This window comes from Conger conger, chromosome 6, assembly GCF_963514075.1.
Source record: "Conger conger chromosome 6, fConCon1.1, whole genome shotgun sequence".
Taxonomy (NCBI): domain Eukaryota; kingdom Metazoa; phylum Chordata; class Actinopteri; order Anguilliformes; family Congridae; genus Conger; species Conger conger.
The window spans coordinates 62884126-62904125 of NC_083765.1; the positions used below are offsets into that span (position 1 = coordinate 62884126).

The 20000-nt window shown below is 51.4% G+C and overlaps 1 protein-coding gene across 7 annotated transcripts in view; it reads left to right on the forward strand.

The window, feature by feature from the left end:
- The window catches only part of LOC133130344 (E3 ubiquitin-protein ligase RNF38-like), a 44157-nt gene that overhangs the window by 10756 nt on the left and 13401 nt on the right, over positions 1–20000 (forward strand). For 5 of the 7 annotated variants that reach the window (XM_061244867.1, XM_061244868.1, XM_061244866.1 and 2 more), the window contains one exon: positions 11090–11151. In XM_061244867.1, the coding sequence (XP_061100851.1) occupies positions 11090–11151 (62 nt within the window). Of the gene's footprint in view, positions 2208–11089; positions 11152–20000 lie in introns of all 7 variants that reach the window. The other 2 variants (XM_061244869.1, XM_061244871.1) reach the window with 2 other exon arrangements.

Genomic DNA, 20000 nt, shown 5'->3' on the forward strand with positions numbered 1-20000 from the left:
AATAGCAATTGAGTTTAGAGTAGTAAATGTATGTTTTAGCACAGGCGTTGTACTGCAAACTAGTTGTGCTGGAGTGATGCTAAAATTTGCACTGACAGTCGATACAAGTAACCTTGTTTTGAATCCAAAGAACCATCTGGAAGTTTAAAATTAATCTCTGTTCCAATTCCCCAGTGAATGTCTCAATTTCAGCTTCATTTTTTCCCTTCCTGGGGTGAGCTTTTCTGTACGTCAGTTCAGTGTTACAAACAAAACCAGTGGGGTCTGCCATTTACAATAATTATTTCAATATCAATTACAGATTTGCTGGACCGCACACGGTTATACCGTCTTCAAGCCTAGCCACCGTACTTTTGCAATCCACCAGATTCGGGATGCCGTTTTTGTAAGATCTATCCTGCTTGGTTAAGCTCTGAAAGAGTAGAATTTTTGGAAGGATTTTGGAAAAAGTCTATTGTAGAACTCCATTGCCAGTAGGGATTGTTATATCGGCATTAATTGTAATTGTAATTGCATATTTGCGCTCTCACTCGCAAATTCTCAAGTTTGACATGTCAGTACGGTCACTGACTGTTTGTGGTCATGTGCTTACGAGAGGATCCTCAGGAGTTTGAACTGGGCTGCTGCTGTTCGTGGTTAGCTGCCAGCTCCTGCCTCACTAATGCATAGCAATTAGCCCAAGTGTGATCAGAGGCGATGGTCATTTGCTTCCAGCAGGTGCTGCCTCCAAATGGAAGGCTTGTTACCCTTCAGAGCTGAGGCCGTTATTATTAACTCTCTTTGCGGACTAAGCAGGGCTTCTTTCGCTTCAGCCCATACATGCTGTCCATATATCTAGCTGGATATTTTCAAGTGGTTGAGGTCAAGTACTTACTCTAAAAGGGGAAAATGGTAGTGTTGACCCTGGAGTTAAAAATGGCCATCTCGCAGCACCATGCACTGCTCCACTGAGCACTTTAACTTAGTAATTCATGCCATTTTCTAAATTGTGTGATTTTGTCTTTGAATCTTTCACCTTTGCTGCTGCTGATTTATTAGATTTTTTTTCTTGTTCTAAATACCGACTTGCTTCTCTTTGTCCCCTCAGTACATTTTAGTTTGTGAACGGTTATTTATGAATATGATCACTTTTATAAATTCTTTAGCATTGCTAAATGTTCTGGTTGTGTCTGATTGTCTGGACATTGTGCTTAATTTTAACACAAAGTCACACAGGTTTAGATGAGGTTTGTTCCATTTTCAGAGTTGTGTAATGTGGTGTACATCTCTGCTGTGGCGCTGCTTTCCTGAGTAGATGCTGATGCATGTATTGTAAGTCTCTTGAATCTCTGGGTGGGGGAGGATAACTCCTGTGGGACAGCCCTAATCCAGGTGCATGTGTCCTATATCGAGCCCCAACACCTGTCACCTGCGTCTACTTTCTTTCTGAAAAGCCCCCCGGAGCCTTTTCCGTGGAGCGCTGCAGTTTTAGCGCTCGTTTGATAATGGCTCGCCGAAAACCGGGCTGGAGCCGTCAGCCGACGGCAGCGTTTCTCTTCATTAGACCCTTTTGTTCCCGATGCATCTCTGCTCACGGTTTAATAACAAAGGGGGAAAGGAGAATAAAATGTGTCCTAATGTGCTGGGTCTGATGACTGTTGAATGTCTGTGGTATCAGCATTATCGTTGGCTCACCCAGCTCCGGGGGCTTAAAGAGCCCTTCCCAATTAGGGATGGAACAATGGTCACCCGTGGATGACGGCGGTACTCTGCATTGTCAGGCCCGCGGCGCCCCCCCCCCCCCCCAGGCCCAGGTGTGGGCAGAAGGGCCCTCGAGCAAGGCCGGGTGGACTGGAGGGCCCGCTGACATGCCACTCGGAGCCCTGGTCAGGATGCCGTCCCATATCAGCTCTGAATGGCCGAAGGGCTCCCATTACGCCTGCATAAACCTACCCCCCCCCAGAGTACCTAAACGGTTTCTAATGAAGCAGCCGTCCCGCGTTGGGCTCCTCTCAAACCCTTTTGTGTTTTGTGTCCTCCGAGGCGAATGAGCCGCTGCACATGTCCACCACTCGGGAAGATGAGTGCGCCGCTTTCATCTGCTGCTCGCTCTCCGGACCCCAGCTTGTGCTCCGGACGCCGGCTTTCCATCTGCGTGCAGATGCAAGCAAACAAAAAGGCGAAGAAAGGAGCATGTACATCCCAACACTGGCCATTCAACCTGGAAAGTATGGATTTTTAGTTTATTCCGTCCGGAGTTGATAAAAGGCTTGAGTGGAAGTTTAGAGCCGAGTGCAGAGGTGTAGCTGGGCCTTTTGCAGAAGGACCTGGGTCTGTTGCAGGTGGTGCTAGGGGTCTTGCAGGTGGAGGTGGTGCTCACAGGTGGAGTTGGGGGTCTTGCAGGTGGAGCGGACTATTTCAGCATCTAGCCGGAGCCAGAATGGAGTCTGCACTGCTCCTACCGGAGTAACAGTTGCCTGTGGAACCTCTGCCCCAGGAGAAGAAATGAGAGCCATGTGGCAGCACCCAGTGATGGATCTGAAGGCTGGCTGGCCAGAGGGAGAGAGAGGGAGAGTAAATGAGAGTGAGATGGATGGGGGGGAACAGGCCTGAACATGAGATGACTCGAACCAAACCGAAAGTATTCTCCGGCAGGCGGAGAGTGAGGAGCTGAGAAGAAAGGAGTAGAGGGAGATGGGGCGAGTGCGAGGGAGGGAGTGAGAAAGGGAGAGCGGGAAGGCAGAGCAGGAGGGATTAGGGCTGTGACCGTTCCTGGTATCTTTGTATTGCTGTCTTTAGTCTGTTACAGTTAGTGGAGGCTCCTGGTGGGGTGCTGAGTCTGTGTTTGTGTGCATTCCTCTCTGTGCTCACTCTCTTCAGTCTGTGTTCTCATGACTGGCGGGCTCTGAATGGCGCTCAGATAAACTCGTCTTTATGTGCAGTGCTGACTAGGCCCAGGTTCTGGTGCTGCCCTCACCAGCATCGCTGAGCAAAATCTGTCCAAATCTGTCTAAATCAGTCATTTAGCCTGGGTCTACACCGACTCCCCGCCCAAGTCTCTACTCCTTTTAATCAGTTAACTGAAGTTAAGTGCTGTTGTGACATACATTTCTGGTGATGTTCAGGTCGTTTGATGGTGGGGAGTGTGGCATAGTGGGTAAGAACTTGAACTGTATAACCGGCTGCCAATTTGAATTCCTTGTGCCTTCCTAGTATCGTGCCTTAAACATTGTCCTTTTCACCAGTCTTCCTGGTGGTAATCCCTATGATGACGCTGTTCTCGCATGCCTAGGAAAGGCCTATTCTACTCAACTGTGAAACATAACAAATGCTCCCAAGACATTGTCCAACTGGCACTGCGTTTAGTGGCTGCCTGGTGGCTGCCTGTGTTCCCTCGCAGCCAATGGGATCTGCTGGGGGCCTGTAAATAATGGAACAGGAAGGACCAGCGTGTGTGCATGCAGATTAATGGCCAGCGGCCTGCTTTCCCCAGTCAGAGAGAGGAAAACGAGTATAAGCTGGAGCATGTTCCCGTGTCCTCCCACTCTCCTCCTCCCCTCACTTCCTCTAAAACCACTTCCTGTCCAACTCCTCCCTCAAGAGCCCAGGCTGGGCTGCTGGTTGGGGGATGTGTAGGGATTTGTGAAAATTGTATGGGGGATGAAGCTTTGGTGTTAATACACATGGGAGTCATTGGCGGAATAAAGGATTTTAAGAGGAGGGTTTGCCTTGCGTTTCTGTGGGAGTAAGATGGGAGGGGGGGATAAAATGTGGGAAATATTTTAAGGGATATATTTGGCATGTAGATTAGACTGCAGGCTACAGAAGATGGAGTAAAGCTGATTGAGCGAGGTCAATAACCCCAGACCGAGCTGCAGGGTGATCCAGATATTCTCCTCCAGTTCTACCATTTATCCTTCCTCATCCTCCTTTCCTCTTTTCTTTTTTGTTTTGTTGTCTTTTTGGCACCTTCCCTGCTGGGCTGTCGTGCTGACGGCGAAACTCACCCCAGCCCCCTCGTGCTGCTGCAGGAAGGTGTCTAAATTTAACCGAAGGTGGCACGAGACCCCCCCTCTTCACCAACTTACAGTTAAATTAACACAGAGCAACGATATGTCCATTTTACTGCTTTTTGAAGAGAGAGCTTTCAGAAAGCCTGTTTGTGAGGTAGTAATTGAGTCTGGACTGAGGTTTACATACTTGGCTGCCCTATTTCAGGAACCATCACTTTGGATATTCACCAAAATTATATTGTTGCTGGAGATTTTTGTTTATGTAGGTTTGTATATACAATAAAAAATAAAAAATAAAAAAAAAAGGTTTTGAGCAGTACATGGCTTTTGAGGTGCCATTGGCTACGTTTATGACAATAGCCAATGCGGATTCCATTAGTGGCTCTAGGATTATCTCCCGATCAGTGTACTTCATGGGATGGTCTGCATTTAACTCTTGCAAGAATTGACATCTTCCTGCCACACGTCTGGGGAGAGTTCACGTGCTAAATACATGAGTATTTAAGCATATTAATGTATGCTCAAGCCAAGTGGGAGTGATGGAACCATAGCCAACTGTAGCCTGTTAAGACAGAGATGGACTGCACTAGGTGCAAACACGGTCCTCATTTATGTAGTGGGCCCTGAGCATAAAGAACACAGACAGACAGACAGATACAGGCGCAAACACGCATGCACAGACACGCACAGACCGAGGCGGTGGAGCTGTATTAGTAATGACAGGAGAATTCCTAAGGAGGAAAGGGGACTCCCGGATCCTCGACAGTCCTTGTTTATGTTCCTAGTTCCGTGCACCTGCTAAGGGGACGCCCGGGCTCCAGCTTTGGAGGCTACATTATACATTACATTACATCATTTATCCAAAGCGACTGAAGCACTGCACAGACACGTGGTGTTGGTAGGAGGCGGGGAACGTGGTGTTGGTAGGAGGCGAGGAACGTGGTGTTGGTAGGAGGCGAGGAACGTGGTGTTGGTAGGAGGCGAGGAACGTGGTGTTGGTAGGAGGCGAGGAACGGAACGTGGTGTTGGTAGGAGGCGAGGAACGGAACGTGGTGTTGGTAGGAGGCGAGGAACGGAACGTGGTGTTGGTAGGAGGCGAGGAACGGAACGTGGTGTTGGTAGGAGGCGAGGAACGGAACGTGGTGTTGGTAGGAGGCGAGGAACGTGGTGTTGGTAGGAGGCGAGGAACGTGGTGTTGGTAGGTGGTGGGGAACATTGTGTTGCTGGCAGGCGAGGAACGGAACGTGGTGTTGGTAGGAGGCGAAGAACTGAACGTGGTGTTGGTAGGAGGCGAGGAACGGAACGTGGTGTTGGTAGGAGGCGAGGAACGGAACGTGGTGTTGGTAGGAGGCGAGGAACGGAACGTGGTGTTGGTAGGAGGCGAGGAACGGAACGTGGTGTTGGTAGGAGGCGAGGAACGGAACGTGGTGTTGGTAGGAGGCGAGGAACGGAACGTGGTGTTGGTAGGAGGCGAGGAACGGAACGTGGTGTTGGTAGGAGGCGAGGAACGGAACGTGGTGTTGGTAGGAGGCGAGGAACGTGGTGTTGCTAGCAGGCGAGGAACAGAACGTGGTGTTGGTAAGAGTACCTTAACCACTACACTACAGGCTGCCCCAAACTACCTGCCGAACAACATGCGTCGTGTATCGGGTTGAAAGGAATGGTGACCACAGTAGGGATGTGACAAATCATCAGCTTTAGTAACTGGTTACCATCCCATTTTTTAAAGGGTTAACCGGTTAACTGATACTGCTTATGACCGCAAGAGGACTTGATTGGCATGAAATCTGTGAATATGCTGCTGTTAACAACTTTCTTACAGATGGGGTTGTGCACTCCATGGTCACGCAAAATAAAAAAATTTTTGTAACCGGTTACAAATCAGTTTTGGTTAACCGTTTAACCGTTCACACCCCTAGACCACAGACATTTGATAGCAGGAACGGCAGCAAACTCAATGCTAGCGCTACGCAACGCTGTCCTAGTCAGCAGAAAGTTCGAGAGAGGGAAGGGAAGAGCTGGATGGATGGAGTGAGGGAAAGGGCAGGGAGAACTGCAATGAGGGAGAGGGGAGGAATATGGAGATGAAGGGACTGCATGTCTGCGAGGGGGCTGTAAAGGAAGGGAGAGAGAGGAAATTGGCAGAAATGGCTGCTGCATGGTGCTGGGAGAGAATCAATAGCAGTAAAGATGGAAAGCCATGACCCCCCCCCCCCCCGGCCTCCCACTCTCCATTCATCTGGTTGCAGAAGTGCCTCCCATCCCCCACGGCAACCAGCCTACTGTACAGCTCACTACAGCTCACTAACCGGCACACTGGCACACACACTACGGCGCACTATGGCACACTACGGTCCGGCACACTGCTGCTATGCTGGCTATTCTAGATTCTTCTTTCCAGGGCAGGTGAAGGGTCTGGCCTTGTGAGTACGCTGCACTGGCACTGGAGGGTGGAGGAGAGTAGAGGATTGTTCAGGGCAGTGCAGCGGGAACTGTTTTTTTTTTTTTTTTTTTTTCTACTTTTGATCAGCCTGTGCTGAGCAAGGCCTAGCTGCGTTTATTGGACATGGACCGTTCCTGACCGTCAAGCTCTGCTCCGGGGCCCTGGGGAGCTGCCACGTTCGATTCTGCTGACAGTCGACCGGGATAAATGGAATGGATAGAGAGAGCAGTCCTGCCGTATGCATGTCCCAGTGAAGGAGGCCAGTGCTTTCATCAGCGCGGTGTATCATAGCCTGAATACAGGCTGTTTCTTCCTTCGCTTTGTGGGGGAAGCACATAGGGAGAGAGCGCTCACTGAAATGAGAGCGAGCAGCAGAGGCATTAAAAGGTGATCTGTCTCCCCCCCCCTCCCCCTGCCTGAGGCCCCTCTGTGTCCATTTCTCTCCCTCCCTCTTCCCCACTGGCCAGTCCTCTTGGCTTTACGGCAGGCCTGTGTGTGTATACACCTCTCGTTTTGTTTTACTATTTTATAGTGTGCATGAGTTTGGGGCACTTGGATTTAGAGTGTGTGTGTCTGTGTGCGAGCGCTGTACGCAGTGTCATGTGATGATATGAAAGAGCTCTTAGCTGTAGCTTTGGGCTCATCCGTGTTGTTCTCCCCATGTAGAATGTCAATCAACACGCTCTCTCCGTCTCGCATTCATGTGGGTGCACCCTGCTTCATGGTCGGGATTTGTGGTCTAGGGACTGAGCTCAGCCAATCTGGCAACTCTTGGGGATGGCCCCTTCAGGCTCTGCACTCACCTCCTCAAATGAACCAGGAGAACTGGATGGAAAGGGACAATACGGACAATACGGCATGAGACGTCAGTCCGTCTCCACGCTTCCTGATCGATACGGTGGCCATCCCTCGCATCCTGCCCGGAGTCTCAGTGGCAGGAGCTCGACAGGATGTGACACGGGTCGGGGCCGCCGCTCGACAGGAAGTGACACGGGCCGGGGCCGCTCTCCCGCGGAGCTGTCGCTGGCTGTGTCTTTGAGCCGCCACTCACTCAGGCTCACGCAGGCTTCAGACGGGGGGGAATTACAGAGCCCGTTTTACTCCTGACTGGCAGACACGGGGAAAAGCTAAAGAGACTGGTTGGCTGGGCGTTTTTCACCGGGTTTCATCATCGCGGGGGTGGACAGAGCGGAGCGCCGTTTCACAAGGCTGAGGCTTTATTAAAAACACACCAAGAAAAGTCTGAGACAAATACGACAACATGACCGCAGCAACAACAACAACAACGACAACAACAACAACGACAACAACAGCTTTATCTTCAACAAAGGCCCTAATCCAGGATTACAATGTTTGCATTGTCCATGCATGACCCTCACATAAAATAGTGACATTAAAGGGTGTTGTTTTTGTTCCTTGGTGTTTATTCTGAGGAAGAGTATTTGTCCTCCCCTTCACTCCCGCCTGCCCGGGCCAAGGGGCCAAAGACGTTCTAATTGTCGCAGGCCACCTCGGCATGATGCACACTAACTCATCCGCTGTTTGTCCTTAGGCTTCTTTCTACTGCCTGTGATCTTGGCAGCACAATTAAATGATTTCTATGGGTATATTGATTCTAATTATAGTGGCGAGTGTGAAAGTGTGAAAGTTGGTAGGAGGGCGAGGAACATGGTGTTGGTAGGAGGGCGAGGAACGTGGTGTTGGTAGGAGGCGAGGCATGTGGTGTTGGTAGGAGGCGAGGCATGTGGTGTTGGTAGGAGGCGAGGAACGTGGTGTTGGTAGGAGGGCGAGGAACGTGGTGTTGGTAGGAGGCGAGGCATGTGGTGTTGGTAGGAGGCGACGCATTTGGTGTTGGTAGGAGGCGAGGCATGTGGTGTTGGTAGGAGGCGAGGAACGTGGTGTTGGTAGGAGGCGAGGCATGTGGTGTTGGTAGGAGGCGAGGAACGTGGTGTTGGTAGGAGGCGAGGAACGTGGTGTTGGTAGGAGGCGAAGAACGTGGTGTTGGTAGGAGGCGAGGAACGTGGTGTTGGTAGGAGGCGAGGAACGTGGTGTTGGTAGGAGGGCTAGGAACGTGGTGTTGGTAGGAGGGCGAGGAACGTGGTGTTAGGAGGGCGAGGAACGTGGTGTTGGTAGGAGGGCCAGGAATGTGGTGTTGGTAGGAGGGCGAGGAACGTGGTGTTGGTAGGAGGGCGAGGAACGTGGTGTTGGTAGGAGGGCGAGGAACGTGGTGTTGGTAGGAGGGCGAAGAACGTGGTGTTGGTAGGAAGGCGAGGAACGTGGTGTTGGTAGGAAGGCGAGGAACGTGGTGTTGGTAGGAAGGCGAGGAACGTGGTGTTGGTAGGAAGGCGAGGAACGTGGTGTTGGTAGGAAGGCGAGGAACGTGGTGTTGGTAGGAAGGCGAGGAACGTGGTGTTGGTAGGAAGGCGAGGAACGTGGTGTTGGTAGGAAGGCGAGGAACGTGGTGTTGGTAGGAAGGCGAGGAACGTGGTGTTGGTAGGAAGGCGAGGAACGTGGTGTTGGTAGGAAGGCGAGGAACGTGGTGTTGGTAGGGAGGCGAGGAACGTGGTGTTGGTAGGAAGGCGAGGAACGTGGTGTTGGTAGGAAGGCGAGGAACGTGGTGTTGTTAGGAGGGCGAGGAACGTGATGTTGGTAGGAGGCGAGGCACGTGGTGTTGGTAGGAGGCGAGGCACGTGGTGTTGGTAGGAGGGCGAGGAACGTGGTGTTGGTAGGAGGGCGAGGAACGTGGTGTTTGGAGGGCGAGGAACGTGGTGTTTGGAGGGCGAGGAACGTGGTGTTTGGAGGGCGAGGAACGTGGTGTTTGGAGGGCGAGGAACGTGGTGTTTGGAGGGCGAGGAACGTGGTGTTTGGAGGGCGAGGAACGTGGTGTTTGGAGGGCGAGGAACGTGGTGTTTGGAGGGCGAGGAACGTGGTGTTGTTTGGAGGGCGAGGAACGTGGTGTTGTTTGGAGGGCGAGGAACGTGGTGTTGTTAGGAGGGCGAGGAACGTGGTGTTGTTAGGAGGGCGAGGAACGTGGTGTTGTTAGGAGGGCGAGGAACGTGGTGTTGTTAGGAGGGCGATGAACGTGGTGTTGTTAGGAGGGCGAGGAACGTGGTGTTGTTAGGAGGGCGAGGAACGTGGTGTTTGGAGGGCGAGGAACGTGGTGTTTGGAGGGCGAGGAACGTGGTGTTTGGAGGGCGAGGAACGTGGTGTTTGGAGGGCGAGGAACGTGGTGGTAGGAGGGCGAGGAACGTGGCGTTGGTAGGAGGGCGAGGAACGTGGCGTTGGTAGGAGGTGAGGAACGTGGTGTTGGTAGGAGGCGAGGGACGTGGTGTTGGTAGGAGGAGAGGGATGTGGTGTTTGTATGAGGTGATGGAGGCAAGGAATGTGGTGTTGGTAGGATGTGTGGGAGGCGGTGTTGGTAGGAGGCGAGGGACTTGGTGTTCTGTGGCTGTGGCTAAAATCTCTAATGGTTCTTGTTCCGTACAAGGAAAAATTACTGTTCCGGAACATTCACAGTCCACATGACGCAGTGTCCCTGTTCCTGTGGCTGACAGTGTAGAGATGAACAATGATGATTGGTAAATAAGCAGTGTGTGTTCTGAAGGGTTTACTGAGGCAGGTGACTGCCGACAGGGTGTACTGAACAACAGTAACCATGCAGGAGGAACAGAGCCCTTTAAATCAGCCCTAACCCGGTGTACGCAGCGTGTGTGTGGTCGTGTGTGTGAGAGCAGTGTGTATCATAGCGCAGTGCAGACCGTGGTGTTCTGTTCCAGGCCAGTGACTGAAGAGCTCTCAGGCTGTAATGCCCCTCTCCTCGGGGGCCGGGGGGGGGGGGGGCGGTGACTGAGGCTCTCTGGTCGATTGTTGGCACACCCCATACCCCAGTTGTGTTGGGTTCTGTACTTCAGCCTAAAGAGGAGCCCCACTGTTGCGTATATACATGCCTTTACAAACAGTAACCTGCACATCTGAATGTGCACACCTTGTATAGTGTCTGGCACAAGCGGAGGACTAGGTTAGTGTCTAGAAAGTGGTCTTGTAGAATTGTCTGAGAATGTTATTCCAATATCATTATGGCAAAGACGCACATGCCCGCCCACACGCATTCCATGGCTGGTTTAATGAGAAACCATCCACCAGACTAAGAGGTTTTACTACACAACGGTTCTTTATTCTCTGTTAGTATTCAGAAAATCGATAGACGTCTTGGACCGAGCCAGTAATTAATTTGTTTGTTGACTTTGCCCATGCAAGCAGTGCAGGCTTTATATAAATAATATAATTTATATATAAATTATATTAATTACTTGACTAGTTATAATGGGTACATAGTTACAGAACTTACATTATAACCTGTGCTTATGAGTTGCTTTTGCTTGTTTTTTCCTAAATTCCAAGTCGGCGTGCTAGAACATTGCTTTCAATTACCAGTAGTGACCAGAATTAGAATGTTCAGTTCAAATCAATCAATCAATCATTGTTTTTATTTGACATTTTTAAATGTACATGGTGTTAGTGGCAACAACCATATACATTTTAAATTTTATTGAGGAAACAAAATGCATTAAAGTCATGATGACTTATTCTGTGATGTCATACCTGAAAGGGTTAAGAATGCTTTGAGGTCATCGCCCTCTCTGTCTCCCGATAGGAGGACTCGGCGCCTCCTTCCACTGCCACCCAGACCACGCCTGCGGGGAGGAGAGTGACAAGGTGAGTGCTGTGTGTCTGCTTCCTCTGCTGTGTGAATGAGGAGGTGTACCCTACAGTGTCCTCCCTTATAGGGACATGGGGAAGTGTACACTACAGTGTTCTCCCTTATAGGGACATGGGGGAAGTGTACACTACAGTGTTCTCCCTTATAGGGACATGGGGAAGTGTACCCTACAGTGTCCTCCCTTATAGGGACATGGGGAAGTGTACCCTATAGTGTCCTCCCTTATAGGGACATGGGGGAAGTGTACACTACAGTGTTCTCCCTTATAGGGACATGGGGGAAGTGTACACTACAGTGTTCTCCCTTATAGGGACATGGGGAAAGTGTACACTACAGTGTCCTCCCTTATAGGGACATGGGGGAAGTGTACACTACAGTGTCCTCCCTTATAGGGACATGGGGGAAGTGTACACTACAGTGTCCTCCCTTATAGGGACATGGGGGAAGTGTACACTACAGTGTCCTCTCTTATAGGGACATGGGGGAAGTGTACACTACAGTGTCCTCCCTTATAGGGACATGGGGAAAGTGTACACTACAGTGTCCTCCCTTATAGGGACATGGGGGAAGTGTACACTACAGTGTCCTCCCTTATAGGGACATGGGGGAAGTGTACACAAGTGTCCTCCCTTATAGGGACATGGGGGAAGTGTACACAAGTGTCCTCCCTTATAGGGACATGGGGGAAGTGTACACTACAGTGTCCTCCCTTATAGGGACATGGGGGAAGTGTACACAAGTGTCCTCCCTTATAGGGACATGGGGAAAGTGTACACTACAGTGTCCTCCCTTATAGGGACATGGGGGAAGTGTACACTACAGTGTCCTCCCTTATAGGGACATGGGGGAAGTGTACACTACAGTGTCCTCCCTTATAGGGACATGGGGGAAGTGTACACTACAGTGTCCTCCCTTATAGGGACATGGGGGAAGTGTACACTACAGTGTCCTCCCTTATAGGGACATGGGGGAAGTAGTGTCCTCCCTTTTGGGGCCATTGGGAACGTGTACAGTGCAGTGGACATTATCAGCCTGTGCTTATGGATTAGATGAAAATACTTTTCAGTAGGACAGGATTTCTTTCAATCCAGAGAACTGGATCATTTCATATTTTAGTGTGTCTGCACCATTCTTCTCCTGTAAATAATTACATGGTATTGCATTGGATGCAATTGGTAGCGAGTGAGTATAATGGTCCAAATAAATCTGCTGTTCCTAAAAACATTGATTTGATTGGTTGCTTGAAATGCGGGTAACCGTACAATTAGCCGGCTTTAAGTAACCTTAAAAATCAGCAGGCCTCAAAAGGAGTTATACCAAATGCACAAATGCACAAGTCTGTGGCTGAAGTTGTGATGTATTGCAGTATCTACTGAGTGAGATTTGTGACTCACTCACCCAGGGCCCAGGTTGTGAAACCTAATCAATCAATTTTATGAAATATCAGTATAGCAAACCTGTATATTTTATTATTTGAGCAGGGTATTATGTTGTCTTGCCCTTTGTTCCTATTAGCAGTTTGCAAACTGTTTAAATATCATCTTATTCTTGGATAGCTGATGTAGTGTTTATAAAGTGCGGGCTCCCCCCTTTAAAACAAAAGGAAGTAACACTGGCCAGAACTCACACTACCTTGTTTACATCGTAGAAATGGGGGAGGGGTAGGCATGCACTGCCGCCCGATTGGCTGGAGCCGGGCTCAGGGCTGCTGAGTTCTACTGAGGGGGAGCGATGGAATGTGGGAGAGAGGGTGGGGTCACAGCTGACTTCAGCCCCAGATGCAGGGGTTAGTCAGTGTGGGAGGGAGGGAAGGAGAGAGAGAGGGTGAAAGGGGGGGAAAAGGGGGTAGAGGGTCAGAGAGGGTCAAAGAGGGAGAGGGGGGTAGAGGGAAGGAAGGAGAGAGGTGAGTGAGTGAGAGGGAGGGAGGGGAGGAGAAACGGAGGGAGAAACAGAAGGAGAAAGAGGGTTAGATAGGGAGAGAGGAGAACTGCTTTTGAAACTGAGGACTCGCGGAATGCACGTGTGAGAGAGCAGTGATCTCCAGAGTGCCTGGCCAGTTTCCTTTTTATTTTGGTCTTTGCCCCTGCGTGTTGGGGGTGAAATTGGAGCCAGCCGCACGAACAGCCACCACTCGACCCGAATACTCGCCACCTGGGGCGACGGCGAGGCACGGCCGAGCGCACGGGATTCTGGGAGGAGCAGCAGAGACGCAGTGCCCTTAAGCCCCGCCCCCTGTGCATGCAGCAACACGCTGCTCTGATGATGTGAAGGCACGCAGGCTGTTTCTGCACTAAGGCCTGGTTTTACATTTCTGCGTTGAATCTGTGCAGAGCCTACAGCATAGCCTACGTAAGTGGCCTACGCCATTGTGAGCATTTGTGCTTGTGCGCCCGCCGGGGTGTCTGCGTCACTCTGCAATTACACCGCCAAAAAGCTAGTTTTCGTTGGGCATTATATCTAGACAGTGGCAAGAAAAAGTAGGTGAACCCTTTGGAATTACTTGGTTTTCTGCATTAATTGGTCATAAAATGTGATCTGATCTACATCTAAGTCCCCAGTATAGACAAACTCAATGTGCTTAACCTAATACCACACAAACAATTATAATATTTCATGTCTTTATTGGACACGTCCATTGAACATTCACAGTGCTGGTGGAAAAGTAAGTGAACCCTTGGATTTAATAACTGGTCGAACCTCCTTTGGCAGCAATAACCTCCAACAAGCGTTTCCGGTAGCTGCTGATCAGACCTGCACAATGTTCAGGAGGAATTTTGGACCATTCTTCCTTACAGAACTGCTTCAGCTCAGCCATATTCTTAGGATGTCTGGTGTGAACAGCTCTCTTGAGGTCATTCCACAGCATCTCTATTGGATTCCGGTCTGGATTCTGACTGGGCAACTCCAAAAGGCGGATTTTCTTTTTTTGAAGCCATTCTGTAGTAGATTTACTTCGATGTTTAGGGTCATTGTCCTGCTGCATCACCCAACTTCTACTGAGCTTCAGCTGGCGGACAGCCACCCTGAAATTATTCTGTAGGATACCTTGATAAACTTGAGAATTCATTTTCCCCTCAATGATGGCAAGCGGTCCAGGCCCCGAAGCAGCAAAACAGCCCCAAATCATGATGCTCCCTCCACCGTACTTCACCGTTGGGATGATGTTTTTTTCATGTTGGTATGCAGTGCCTGTTTTATGCCATACATAGCGCTGCGTGTTCTTCCCGAACAATTCAAACTTCAGGCGTGCAGTGATGGTTTTTTTGGAAAGCAGCAGCTTCCTCCTTTTTTGTAAGTCAAAGTAGCTCTACACCTCGCTCCAATCTGGTTTCATTGATTGGACTCCAGGTTTGCTAACTCCTGACTCTAATTAGCTTTTGTTGAAGTCATTAGCATAAGGGTTCACTTACTTTGTCCACCAGCACTTTCTTGCCACTGTATATATATATATATATATATATATTTGCGATTAACTGTATGATTCTTCTGTGATGGACTGGCGACCTGTCCAGGGTGTATTCCTGCCTTTCGCCAAATGTATGCTGGGATAGGCTCCAGCTCCCCTGCGACCCTGTTCAGGATAAGCGGGTTAGGTTAATGAATGAATGAATGAATGAATGTATGATTCTTACTTCCATTAAATTAATGGCTGAAAACAGTGGCAGAGTTTGCAAATAACTGTAAAAAAGCTTGTGCAAGTACACAGCGAGCTCAATATTTTGTTTTAGTTACACATTATGAACAAAATCTGAATTGCTTAACACAGAAATCATGTGTGTAATATTTTAAGCCTCCGTGAATAATTTGCTTGTGATTAGGCATCGCGTAATCACTTTACTTTCAAACTGCGTCTCAATCGTGTGCTGCGAACACGCCTCCGACATCGCCTCTCTTTGAAGGACACATTACTGATCAGGCAACGAGGCATCAGGTCAACTGATTTCAGTTTCGGACACAGCCACACGGCGGAGCAGGCAGAAACGCATAATATGATGCATTATGCCGACCAATCAATCCTCCTTTAGTCTTACACAGGCAGGGCGGTGCAGTTACAGCTCACTAAAGCACACAGGCTGATTCTACACATTGGTCTTTAGCTTTTTCCCTTCAGATATGTGTGGCGGTAGCATAGAATTAGTTTGAACTGTAACTTTGTATTTTGTCCGGTCCCTTTGTTGTTGTTGTTGTTGTTATTATTCTGAATTTGTATTAAATAAAGGAGAAAAAACTCCTCCCTGCTTCCAGTAAAACTTCAGTGAGCTCTTCTGCACCACAGACCCGGCTCACACAAGGACTAAAGCATGAGGTCATGTCTTGCGTGAGCACTAGGGAGATTTTGGGCTTGGATGTGTAGCACTTCCTGTATTACTCAGAGTCTGTCATTCGGATGAGAACTCTTCCCGGAAGGTTAGCCACACTGGTGATGATTAAACTAGCATGTGTGCCCAGGCTGAGAGCTTTTCTCTCTCAAACTCTTCTCTTTCAACAAAAGCTTTTGTGTTCGAGATGCTGAGAGACTCTGACCCCCCCTCTGCTTTCTCTGAGCCTGGCCTGGTCACCCTGCCCCCTGGTCACCCTGCCCCCTGGTCACCCTGCCCCCTCTGGTCACCCTGCCCCCTGGTCACCCTGCCCCCTCTGGTCACCCTGCCCCCTGGTCACCCTGCCCCCTCTGGTCACCCTGCCCCCTGGTCACCCTGCCCCCTGGTCACCCTGCCCCCTGGTCACCCTGCCCCCTGGTCACCCTGCCCCCTGGTCACCCTGCCCCCTCTGGTCACCCTGCCCCCTGGTCACTCTGCCCCCTGGTCACTCTGCCCTCTGGTCACCCTGCCCCCTGGTCATCCTGCCCTCTGGTCATCCTGCCCCCTCTGGTCACCCTGCCCCCTGGTCACCCTGCCCCCTCTGGTCACCCTGCCCCCTCTGGTCACCCTGCCCCCTCTGGTCACCCTGCCCCCTCTGGTCACTCTGCCCCCTGGTCACCCTGGTCACTCTGCCCCCTGGTCACTCTGCCCTCTGGTCACCCTGCCCTCTGGTCACCCTGCCCTCTGGTCACCCTGCCCCCTGGTCACTCTGCCCCCTGGTCACTCTGCCCTCTGGTCACCCTGCCCCCTGGTCATCCTGCCCTCTGGTCACCCTGCCCTCTGGTCACCCTGCCCTCTGGTCACCCTGCCCCCTGGTCACTCTGCCCCCTGGTCACTCTGCCCTCTGGTCATCCTGCCCCCTGGTCACTCTGCCCTCTGGTCACCCTGCCCCCTGGTCACTCTGCCCCCTCTGGTCATCCTGCCCCCTCTGGTCACCCTGCCCCCTCTGGTCACCCTGCCCCCTGGTCACCCTGCCCCCTCTGGTCACCCTGCCCCCTCTGGTCACCCTGCCCCCTCTGGTCACCCTGCCCCCTCTGGTCACTCTGCCCCCTGGTCACCCTGGTCACTCTGCCCCCTGGTCACTCTGCCCTCTGGTCACCCTGCCCTCTGGTCACCCTGCCCTCTGGTCACCCTGCCCCCTGGTCATCCTGCCCCCTCTGGTCACCCTGCCCCCTCTGGTCACCCTGCCCCCCCTGGTCACCCTGCCCCCTGGTCACTCTGCCCTCTGGTCACCCTGCCCCCTGGTCACCCTGCCCTCTGGTCACTCTGCCCTCTGGTCACCCTGCCCCCTCTGGTCACTCTGCCCCCTCTGGTCACCCTGCCCCCTGGTCACTCTGCCCCCTGGTCACTCTGCCCTCTGGTCACCCTGCCCCCTGGTCATCCTGCCCTCTGGTCATCCTGCCCCCTGGTCACTCTGCCCCCTGGTCACTCTGCCCTCTGGTCACCCTGCCCCCTGGTCACTCTGCCCTCTGGTCACCCTGCCCCCTCTGGTCACCCTGCCCCCTGGTCACCCTGCCCCCTCTGGTCACCCTGCCCCCTCTGGTCACCCTGCCCTCTGGTCACCCTGCCCTCTGGTCACCCTGCCCCCTGGTCATCCTGCCCCCTCTGGTCACCCTGCCCCCTCTGGTCACCCTGCCCCCCCTGGTCACCCTGCCCCCTGGTCACTCTGCCCTCTGGTCACCCTGCCCTCTGGTCACCCTGCCCTCTGGTCACTCTGCCCTCTGGTCACCCTGCCCCCCCTGGTCATCCTGCCCCCTCTGGTCATCCTGCCCCCTGGTCACCCTGCCCCCTGGTCACCCTGCCCCCTCTGGTCACCCTGCGCTTGCTACATTTTGTGTCTGCCGGCCCTGTTACGTATACACATACACACACACATACACACACACAAGCATACCTGTGTACATCTAATTACTGATTCAAAAAGGCTAATGTGATTTACATTAGCCCCTATTTTTGTTTGTATTTTTTTATTGATTTTGTGAAATTGCAGTGCTCTGCCTGTGGTCTGGTGGCTATGGCCCGATACTGCATCAGGGTGACCTGAGCCAGAGGAGATTCAGAGCTGGGATGATACGATCTGCTATTTTATGATGGCATTACTCTGTAATTATATTACAACTTAATTGCATATATGTTGCTTTTTATTTAGTTATGGTCATGCCTGACTGTAAGAGGGCTGGGGTTAGTGTGCTGTGTATCTCTGCTCTGTGCACTCATACTGTGCTATTCTAATGGTACTCTAATGACTCTAATGCCACTCTTTTGGCGGTCTAATGGCATTATAGCCGCAGTCTAATGCCACTCTGTCACAAATTCCACTGTAAGGACTCTAATGCTGCTCTAATGGCAGTCTGGTGGCACTCTTATCGCCACCCTTATGTATGGCCACCTGTATGTATGGCCACCCGTATGTATGGCCACCCACCCGTATGTATGGCCACCCGTATGTATGGCCACCCTTATCTAGCGCCCACGAGTCAAACTAGCCATCCTGACTGCCAGGGGGGTTGCGACAGAGAGGACAGCGAGGTCTTCAACCCCTCCCCCTCCCTCTCTCCCCTCCTCCCTCCCCCTCTCTCTCACAGACAGACCCATCAATGTTTCATACTAATGGGGTGCGCCTGTTTGTGTGTCCCCCCCCCCCACCCCCAAGTGAGCCCAGATAAACCCTCCGAAATGAAACCGCTCCCATCCACTCTGTAGCACAGGACCGCTCCCATCCACTCTGTAGCACAGGACCGCTCCCATCCACTCTGTAGCACAGGACCGCTCCCATCCACTCTGTAGCACAGGACCGCTCCCATCCACTCTGTAGCACAGGACCGCTCCCATCCACTCTGTAGCACAGGACCGCTCCCGTCCACTCTGTAGCACAGGACCGCTCCCATCCACTCTGTAGCACAGGACCGCTCCCATCCACTCTGTAGCACAGGACCGCTCCCATCCACTCTGTAGCACAGGACTGCTCCCGTCCACTCTGTTGCACAGGACTGCTCCCGTCCACTCTGTAGCACAGGACCGCTCCCATCCACTCTGTAGCACAGGACCGCTCCCATCCACTCTGTAGCACAGGACCGCTCCCATCCACTCTGTAGCACAGGACTGCTCCCGTCCACTCTGTAGCACAGTGAGGGGCCAGACTGCACTGTCACCTCCACACTCACTCTGGTCAGACGGCCAAAGACGGCTTACGCCGTAGTCCTTTTCACCATACTGATTACCTGTTTTTGTTTAGAAGATTGGTTATGTTTATCTATGCATTTTGTGAACAGATAGTTTGTGAGATTTGCCTACCTTGGTAATCGTTTGCCTGCCTGCACATAAGTCACTAGGGCTCGATGGGATTCTGTCTGAGGCTTTCTCTCTGGCTAACCTTTACTAGTTCTTTGTCACTGTCCATGCTGATCATGTGTCCAGCAGTATTCATTTGGCTGTGGTCCTGCCTGTGTCCATACGCAGCTAATTGGTTTAAAATGATGTTTCTTTCCATTTAAAGCCGCAAGACTACTCGTATCCAAGTGACGTTTGTTTTTGATGTAAATTAGTTTGTTTTTGACCACTTGAGTATCCCACTTCATAGCAACCGAACTGATTGGATAAAATGCAGATACCATGGTTACTATGTGATGACCAATAGCATAGCCTCCTGTTGTGGGTAGGGGTTTAATATCTGAGTGTCTGTTTGCTGTGCTTCTTTAAGGCTTTGATTCACAGTGTTGATTCTGAATAAGTGAGTGGAGCTTCAGGTTGTGTTCGTAGAACTCTGGGGAACTGATGTGTTGAGTGTTCAGGGCTCTGCTGGTGTGCCCCTGTGGCCCGGGGTTTAGGGTCTGTGGGGGCCTCTGCATGCTCCTCTGGGCTGTAATCTCACAGGGGAGGGCAAAGCCTGCATCTGCTTTTGGAATCCAGTCAGCAGTGCCATTTTTCCTCAGTCTTCCACTTATTTAAAGGTTATTTATAATTAGTGGGAAGTGCGTGGCATCTCTGTGTCCGTACAGGTGCTGTTTTTTGTGCTTGCATGTGCGTTTTTGTGTGCATTTGTGTGCGTTTAGGCAGCTCGTTCTGTTGTTCTGAGTGAAGAGTCCGAACACACAGCGGAGTCCGGCTGTAACCGCTTTAGAGCTTGGCCCGGCGTGTGTGTGTGCGTGCGTCTGGGTATGCATGACTCAGTGCTTGTGTGTGAGTATGTCTGTGTGTCTGTCTCTGCCTGTTCCTCAACTAGCATGTGGGCTGCATGTGTGTTTATACTCAGGAAGGGTGTGTGTCAGTGTGTCCCTGTGAGTAACACAGTGAGTCCTGAGTGTGTGTGAGTGTGTGTGAGTGTGTGTGAGTGTGTGTGAGTGTGTGTGAGTGTGTGTGAGTGTGTGTGAGTGTGTGTGAGTGTGTGTGAGTGTGTGTGAGTGTGTGTGAGTGTGTGAGTGTGTGAGTGTGTGTGAGTGTGTGAGTGTGTGAGTGTGTGAGTGTGTGAGTGTGTGAGAGTGTGAGAG